The sequence below is a fragment of the Aplysia californica genome, unplaced genomic scaffold (assembly GCF_000002075.1).
Source record: "Aplysia californica isolate F4 #8 unplaced genomic scaffold, AplCal3.0 scaffold00233, whole genome shotgun sequence".
Taxonomy (NCBI): Eukaryota; Metazoa; Mollusca; class Gastropoda; order Aplysiida; family Aplysiidae; genus Aplysia; species Aplysia californica.
In genome coordinates, this window is record NW_004797503.1 from 39,004 (window position 1) to 48,654 (window position 9,651).

A 9,651-nucleotide genomic window follows, 5' to 3' on the forward strand; every position below is an offset into this window, starting at 1 on the left:
GATCCATGTCTAGATCTACCCTCCTAGCCTAAGATTTAAAGTCTTTCACAAATTTTTATACTAGATCTATCTACTTGGTGCTACGGAACCAAGCAAGCTAAGTAATCAGACGATCGTGTTTACGATTGAGTTTACTCTATAGATATCTAGATCTAGAGTCTAGATTTAGCTAGATCTAGAAGACGTAGAAGATGATTCAGTCCAAACAGGACTATTGGGGAGGTCAGGTCGGGACGGGTCGGTTTGCTAGACAGACTGTGATGGCGCAAAGTGGCTATCGTGGCACAAATCGATCGCGCCCCACTCGCTGCCTCCAAAACAAACGCGTTGTTTTCAGGTGCGCCCCGTAGTGCAAAGGAGTGGTAGATCTAATTTCAGGTACGAATTGTCCCCCTTTGCGTCACTTTTAGTTGTGGAAGACAATTTCGGTTATTTTTACCGATATTAAATTATTTTTCCAACTTTTGCAAAAAATTGCCTGAAATTAGCGATTTCACGAAAATGGCAAAAGTTGGCTGAGGGCCAAAAGTTGCGTGCACAACTTGCGGGTTGCGTGCGCGAATTTCTCTGAGGACAGATATAATAATAACAGAAGCAAAAGGACATACATTGTTGACATTTGGACAGCCCACAACTTTCATCTGAGCATCCACCCAGGGATGACCGACAGCTGGCTGCACGGTCAAAACTGGCTTCTCACTGGGAAATTGTGCTGGAAGGTTGCTGCGGGGGAAAAAAAAAAAAATTTTAGCAGGCACAATTATAACTATGTCAGTTATGTCACAGATGTTTGAAGTAAATTAATCCCTGGAAAAACTCATGCTTTTGTTCTCAGACTTGACCTATATAGATTTAACAGCTACTGCTGCAAGTGGAAACTAAAAGCAAATTGTACCAAGACAATTTAAATCATCTTTGCGGAAAGTCACAAAGTTGAAAAGCAAAATCTCACCATCTCACTTGCAGGAACCAAACTCGAAAAAGTTGAAAAACCCAGCCTACCGCGGGATCGAGCTGGACAGGCAGTTTTTAGACAAAAATCATATCTGGAACCTTAAGACTAAAGCTAAAAAGAGACTTAACCTTCTCAGACGGCTGGCTAGCATTTCATGGGGAGCAGACAAGGATGCACTCAAGACAGCTATATGTCGGCTATGTATGCTCTGTCATGGTATATAACTTAACCCTACAGACAATCTGCAGCAAATCAACTTAGAGGTCTCTTGACAAAATTCAGAATCAAGCTGTACAATTTATCTCATGAGCTTTGAGATTCACTGCAGCTTGCGAAATCCATACAAACTAGACCTGCGGAGAGAGGCAGCAGTTGTGGAGATGAGTTCGCACTACCAGAGACTAGACAAGAACAACTCAAACAGAAAAATAATCGAACAGAGACGACCAAAGAAACAAATCCATGGCAGATCTAGATCAATACTCGACACAGCCACCGAATTAGTAGAAAATAAAACACCTTCCATGTAAGAGAGAAATGCTGAAACCCTTAAGACCAGAACTCCTCCCAAACATCAACAACAAGAACGCAAACATCAAAACTTCCCTCGTAAAAGAGACAATGAAAAAGGAATGTGACCCAGTAAAACTGAAGACCACAACTCTCAAAACGATTGATTCCTACATTAGTGATACAATCCATATTTACACTGATGGGTCAGCCTTCAAGGGAACTATTAATGCAGGCTTTTAGTTTTAGTAAAAGTTTTACGGCACTTGCAACACAATAAGGCCATATAAGTGCCAAAGATTAGAGGTGTTACAAGAGAGTAACAAACACAAAAAAGAACAAGGGGAGATAGTTTTAGTATAGGTTTTACAGCGCTTGCAACTGTATAAGGTCATATGAGCGCCAGAAGATTAGAGGTGTTACAAGAAAGTAACAAACATAAAAAAGAAGGGAGGGGGGAGATAAGGACGATAGATGTTTGATAGGAAAGAAGAAGCAAACCACACCAGAGCACCCGCCAACCACCAACAATGCAGGCTTTGGAGTAAGAAAAGAACATTCTGAAAAGACGTGTGAAGAACTATTTGATGCCTGTGGTACTTCTTGTACAAATTATGAGGCTGACACTATCGGCATTGAAGTAGCAATCCTCCATCCGACCAACATTTTCATTATATATCCAGAAAAATCACAGACGAAAAATCAGCACTCCAAGCTTTGGAAAACATTGAATTTCGAAAAGCCCAGCTTGCCTATCTGTGGCACGAACAATTAATACCTTTATACAGACCTATGTCGTCGACCTGACTTTACAGTGGATACCTGGCCACAGCAACATCCCAAAAATCGACAGAGCAGACACCCTTGCCAAGAAGGGAGCATCATTAACACAAACTCAACCCCAGTATCACAACAAACAGCCAAGAACATCACCAAATGCAACACCAGGGAACAGTAGCTGAATGGATGGGCATTGGGTAAAACAGGAAGAGCTGTATTTGCACACATGACTGCTCCCAACGCAAAATATGCACTAAATTCCCTGAGTAGAAGAGAACAAGTTACTATCTTTCGCCTGCAAACACAACACATCCCACTGAATTCCTACCTAAATAGGATCCGCTAGGATACCCCACCTGACTGCACATTGTGTGACTGCCAGGAAGAAACAGTGCCACACCATCTCTTTACCTGACCTGCACTTAGCGACCAATGTAGCACTTACCAACCTACCTCCCCAGATATCGAAAATACTTTATACAGCACCAAAACACAGCTGACAAAATCCTGTAAATTCTTTGCCATATCGAAAAGCCAAAGGGCTAGAACCCAGATGGCTGCCGGATCGGAAAAATAAAGTAAAGTAAGTTCTCGATTTTATTTGTGACCATAATTCAGAAATCAAAATATCAAAGTCGACCACAACTTTTCAAATAAAATTCCAAACTAAAATACAATGTAAAATACAGTAAAAGCTAAAAAGGTCTTCGGTTTTGTGTACTTCTTATATTTTTCAAAATGATCAGACAGAGAACAAAAATATGAGTCAAAAGCACAATACTAGAAACCCTCTCTTGTTCTGTACACAGTAGCCATCTAGTCCCTTAATATCTCAGTTCTGGTAAGAAAAAAGTCAATACTTTGGAGAAGGATTAAATGTAGTATGAAAAAGGGATGTCATAAGTTTGTTTGACTATAAACTGAAATGAACAAAATACTGCAAACATTTGTCATGAAAAATGTGGCTATTTTAAATGCAATTTATAGACGTAAAACAAGGGACCCCTTTAAATCTCAAATCACTGAAGCCGGAAAATATCTTTATACCTGATAACTTTAAATATCTAATAATACTTACATGATTATGGTCAAATTTGTGTTTGTTTGCGAAACAACAACCCTGTATTCCACATCTCGAATAATTTCAATGGCACTGAAACATTTTTAAAAAACACATAAAAAAGTTTAGTTATAATGAAAATTTCTAAGAAAATAATGAGGAAAGGAGCACTCAATCCACTAACTAAAGTTAAATTAACGAGAACTTTAGTCTTAGTAAATAGGAAAATATCGAAACGTCTCCCAGAACCTGGAAAAGAGGCAAGTAAGTTTAAAACAGCAAAAATATAAAACACTTTGTTGTAAACTGGTCAAACTTTTTACAATATAGTTATAGCAGCGAAAACTGCATTATAGAGGCACAGTGGTCGCTGACATTCCCAGACAAAAATTGTACCAACCATCTCATAAAGAAAGGCAATAAAAACAGGGCATTTGACAAAGCCTACTTCTACTGCCATATAGAAAAATAAAAATAAAATTAATTTGCAAAAAAGAAAGTTCAAACATAAAAGAGAATATTATGGTACAAGAATACTTTGTGCACTTGAATTATTACAAAATTATACTTAGTCCAAATTTCCTAAAATCCTCCAAAAAGAAGATATCAACAAATGGAAAAGTCACTGAGGTCTTCTTTTACATTCCAGTGCCTTGAGACCCACTGCAAAAAAAACTTTTAAAAACTGAATGAACTTGTGATGAACTTACACTAAAAATTAGTTGTGCAGCAGCTCAAGAAGAAACAATTATAATCAAAATCCTGCAGTTTGTCAAAAAGTGTCTATTTACACACATCCTTTACGAGCGATAATAGAAAAAAACTGAAAAAATAAAGTCAGGAACCACTACTAATTAATTCAATCCACCTTATTTGAGTTGCTATTTTGGTTCCTTTATCCTATGGTTGATGTATTTTTAGGGGAAACTGGTCATAAAAGTCTGAAATGAATCGGGAGTATTCATGAATAAAACTTGGAATCTCCGTATAATTTTTATTGCAAAATCTTTAGTTCAGTTGCAGACCCAGTTTCCAGCTCTAGCCTTTTATCGCAGAATGGTTGGTAATTTTAAGTTGTGGTAAGTAAAATGTACTACACACAGGGATCTAAAACATCACAGCAATTTAAAAGAAGAATAAGGGCCGCCTGTCTGGTCAGCGTGCAAGTAGCTGCTCCTCTCTTAGTTTATGAAACACAGAAGAAAATCACACAAACTTTCAAGTCACAAACACACCAATTTCTCCAGTTCTAGAAATCTGTGAGCATTGGACGTTTGCACAGTAGCCTAGTCAGTTTAGTTAGCCTTTCTTCTGATTGGTTGCACCAAGTTTCACTAATTTTCATCCAGGGGTTTTCCCATAACAGGAGTCCTGTACCATGCAGCGCTCAGGTTCACTGACCGGTCCCAATGGCAAGCTCGACCAGACGCTTGTATAACTTTCTTTCTTTTTTTCCCCTCACAAAGGACAACACAGTGACGAATATTGATTTATTTTCATGGCGACACCACTTTTGTAATGCACAACCTGCATGTTACAAATGTTGCGCCAGACTACTACCAACAAATTTCTGGGTGGTAATGAAAGCGAAAGCAGATCTTGATTTTCCCGATTGAGCCTCTGTGTCACCACACATTACACACTTTCCGCTTGCAGCCATAGCCGCCTGTTCGCGTGTAACGTACTCTCAGACGGAGAAAAGCTGAATTAATATCACAATTACGACAGATAATGAACTTAAAGGTGTTAAATTGGATTTGGTTTTCAAATATTCGAGAACTTTTATATTGTAGTTTCACAGGTCCTTCGCGGGGCAATTTACAGATTTCCTCAAATTCCCAGGGCATTCCCGGGTCTCAGCGATTTTTTCCTCATTCCCGGGGCCTGGCACTCACCCTGTTTAACCTCTAACAAACAATAAGGCCTCCTGTAACTGTACCAGACATTCGTACTTGACTTAGTTTAGACACTTTAGTTACTACTAGATCTAGATCTAAGTTCAGTACAAGTACAAATAACAATCACTCTCACTGACTTAATAAGTTTACTAAACTCTAGATTAGATCTAGATCTAGATCTAGGGAGGACTTCCGTAACGAGCGATCACTACAGTGGAATCCTGTTATAACGAGAGGGAGGGAACCGGTGCCAAAGATCCGCTATAGTAGGATTCTCGTTAAAAGGGATCCAGTAATAAATTCAAGGGAAATAGGACAGTAGGCCGAATCTATGAGTCTGGTTTTCTGTTTGTTTCGTTTTGTAATCTCCCCTGATGATGATTTGGTTCAACATGATCTCTGGGTCTTACTTGATCAAAAATCGAATAAGGTTTCTTTCTCTAGCGCTAGCGATGTTGACAGCTCGGCGCCAGCGATCAGAAATAAAGTTCTCTAGGGTAACTCGCCCGCTGTGTTGTCCCCCACCCCACCACACCAGGTTGTGCGTTCCATCTGCTTGCGCACGTCATACATTCGCTCCATCCATCACAGCACTATGGCCTCTCCATCCCCGCATCGGGGAAGAGAGAGGCATGCTAGGCCTAGATAATCTAGACTAGGCTGGCCTATCACGCGATGCGTTCTGCTTGTCTGTGCATACCGCATCCTCCCCACTCATTTGCTCCGCCTTCATTGTTGGCACACGTGGGCTCTCATATTCTTTGTTTTGCAAGATCACCAACAACTGGCGAGGATTTGCATTAATAAATGGCCTATGCGCTGTGCACAGCAGCAGCAATAGTCCGCTATAACCGATTCACATGTTTGTCTGATTGCGCTATAGCAGTATTTTATTTACAAAGATAAAGAAGGGAAAAAACAGGGTTTTAGCATATAGTGTCTTAATAACAGACTTCTCGTTATTTCAGGACTCGTTATAAGTGGATTCCACTGTATTAAATCTAGATGGCTTCCAAAATCATGATGGGAGACCGAAAGCCACAGTTATTATACCATCTGTTCATGACAAAATTACGGTAGTTTGCGCATTTTTAGGCCCAGTTGAAAGTTTTGAAGGTCTGAGTCGGGGATTAGTAGACTTGAATCAAGGCTCAGCCATTGTTGACCCCGCAGACTTTATCTACTTCCGTTGTTTGGGAGTGCTGAGTTGCCAGGTTTTCTTCGGTTTCTAACCAAATTCTCACACCAAATAATTCTAGCAAAATACATTGCATTATTATTAGGGAGGAGGAATTCCGCGATGAGCGACCAATATGAAACAGAGAAAAATAGAGAGTTGTTAGGGTTAGGTTTAAGGATAGGGGTATAGATATGGGTAGGGTCTGGGGTTGGGGTAGGGATAGAGGTATGGGTAGGGGTATGGTCTGGCCCGGGGTAGGGTTAGGGGGATAGGTCTTTCCTTGTGTTTGTTGAAGGTTAGGGGTTGAGTTGGGATGGGGGCAGGGGGTAGGGTCAGGTCTTTTCTTTATTGTGATTTTTTTTAGGGTCAGGGTTTGGTGTAGGGGTAGGTCTCTTCTTTATTGTGTTTGTTTAAGCGCTAGGGGTAGGTCGTTGGGGTTACTGTTGGGGTCCGGGTGGAGGTAGGGTCAGGGGCAGGGTTAGGGGTAATAATAGGTCTCTTTTTTGTTGTGTTTGTAAAGGGTTAGAGGTGGGGGTGGGATGGAGTAGGCTTAGGGTTAGGGTTAGGCCTCTTCTTTATTGAGTTTGTGAAGGGTTGGGATGGTAGGGGTGGGGTTAGGGTTTGGGGTAGGGGTAGGTCTCTCCTTTATTTGGTTTGTTGAGGATTATTAGGGTAAGGGGTAGGGTTGGGGTAGGGGTTGGGGTAGGAACTAGGGGTTTGGGTTAGTGTTAGGATAGGGGTGGGGGTAGGTTTGTGTTTGTTGAGGGTTACGGGTAGGGGTAAGGGTAGGTCTCTTCTGTATTGTGTTTGTTGAAGGTTAGGTTTTTAGGGTTAGGGTTGGGGTAAAGGTGCAGGTAGGGGTAGGATTAGGGGTTGGGTCAGGACTTTTCTTTATTGTGTTTATTGAGGTGGTCGCTCGTTGCAGAGGGTAGGTTTTCTTTTCTTATAGGGTTATTGGTAGGGTGGGGTGGGGGTTCAGGGGGACTTGTACCCCTAATCAGGAGCAGCACTTCTTATTTATGAGGGGGGGGGCCATGCCTCCTTGATTACGGTAAATTTTAGGGTTAGGCTTATTTTTCCTTTTCTTCTTCCGTTCAAAACACAAGCGAAATGAAATTGTTATTCGTATTATTTTTCGCTTCATTCCTTACCGCGACACGGGCATACTAAAAAAACTAAATACAAGTAGACCGGTACTGAGAAAGCCGCGCTTGTCCACAATGGCAACTAAAAATACCGAAAGTCGTTTTTTCAAAAAGCAAACGAGGTAGAGTCGACTCAGAAATTTACTTTTTTTTCTTTCTTTTATTTTTGGCAAGCGCTATTTCCAACCCCGCGTTCTGAATAGCTCCCGTGCTATTTGAAATGCCAGTAGGCCTACTAGAATCTAGATCTAGATCTAGATCTAGCAGCCATCGTTTCTACATGATAATATAATTGTAGTTCTGCCTGAATTGTGGCAGCTTTCTCAGTTTCTTGATATAAACCTCCTAGGATTTGACTCCTCTTTTATGACGTTGTCTTATTCCAATCAGTATTGGCAATATTGGGTAGATCTAGATCTAGATCTAGAATAGATCTAACAATTGTTTCTGACATTGTTTGCACAAAAGTAGACTAGGCGTAGTCTTGTTCATAATCACAATCATTTGAGTTTTGAGTTTGAGCAAGTAAGTCGAAAGACGCTTGGATAACAATAACAAGACGGTGCAACTCTGTAAGCAGTATTTCCTGTCCGCAGTCTGTCGTCATACAATAGATTCTAGATCTACCTAAAAATATTATCTTTAAGTTAGGCTTAGAGAACGTATACAAGCTGTCTACGTTCGTTAGGCCTAAGTCTAATGTTCAGTGCTTCCAAGCGCGACATCGAATCCCGGTCCCGGAAGGTTTTTTTTTCTTCTCCTGAGCCTAAAATTTAAAAATAAAAATGATAATAAGACTCACAGACCAAGGAAAGCCACTATTGAACTTTAACCAGGCCTAAATTGGTGAAGAGTATAGGCTATACTAAGGCCTACTTTGTACAGAGCTCCTCTTGAGGACAAAATCAGAATGTGATGCTTCACCACTAAATCTAGATCTACATTTTAAAAAACTAGCCTACAAAGCAACAAGATATTTATTGGGAAAATGTGTTGGTCAGTCGAGAAGAGGACAAAAAACCCCACAAAAAAAACTTCCAGGACCGGGATCGAACCCATGCTCATAAAATAATGGTTTGGCTTCAAAAGCAAACGCACTGTCACTTCCGCCATCGGAGCTTCTGTTAGTGAAAGGCAGATTATATTATAAAAGCTTCATAGCCTAGGCTAAGACACTGCATTTTATTTAGCACTGGCGCTAATCGCAACGCTGAGTTTTATTTAGCACTGGCGCTAATCGCGACGCGGCGTTGCAAATAGGCACTTCCTTTATTTTTTTTTAAGCCAATCGCATCAGCTTTCCTAATTTTGCGAAGGAACCTTGTCAAAACCCTTCGATGTAGGGGTTTTTTTTTACGTGTGCTTTGATCCTATGCTATTTGTCATCGAGAAAGGTTAACTTGCTCAAGAAATCGGTTTATTTGTTTGCAAATAAACAAATAATTTGGATCACTTGTGCGCCAGTCGTGTCGTCATGGACTAGGTGTTTCAGAAAACACCATTATTTTTCAGTAGAACCACCACAGCTGGTTAAATCTTTTTGCTTTTCGTCATTTATTCAATACTTCAAAAGCCGCGATGCGCGAAAGGAACATCGGCTTCCTAGATCTACGATTTCGGTCGGCTGTTTAACATTCGCTGTGATTGTCGTCACCTTGCGAAGTGCCGGAAGTCCGAATATCAGTCCGAGTTGACAAAAACAGATAAGCAGCAAGGCAAATTATGGACTTTAAATTCCATTTGTTAAGTAAACAAAGACTTTGTACACTATGGACTCCATTCATAATGGTAATATAAATGACAAGCTTTGTAACAATGACGCAGTGCTCAGAACATGTCATCATTGTTATGTACAAGAAAGGACACACATTTGACATTATCATTGACAACAGATCACAAGGCTGTACAAATACAGTTATCAAAGCCTCAGTACCAGAAAAACACATTGGTAAAACAATTTTTAAACTAATATGAGGCAAAAAAACAAAATCAATGGAGTTGACTTGTACACAACAGTGTTGACAAACATGACTTGTACGTAACAATGATGACACAATGTACAGGAAAAGACAAAGTCATGCCTCCAGAGAGAAATGCGCACTCTAAGAATAAAAAAAAAACCA

At 40.3% G+C, this 9,651-nt stretch overlaps 1 protein-coding gene across 1 annotated transcript in view; it reads right to left on the reverse strand.

Moving 5' to 3' along the window:
* The window catches only part of LOC101851809 (vacuolar protein sorting-associated protein 37A), a 26,372-nt gene that overhangs the window by 9,654 nt on the left and 7,067 nt on the right, over positions 1-9,651 (reverse strand). Inside the window, exons 2-3 of the mRNA XM_005100020.3 lie at positions 3,324-3,398; positions 609-723 (exon numbers count right to left, since the gene is read on the reverse strand). Coding sequence (XP_005100077.1) covers positions 609-723; positions 3,324-3,398 — 190 coding nt within the window. The remainder of the gene's footprint in view (positions 1-608; positions 724-3,323; positions 3,399-9,651) is intronic.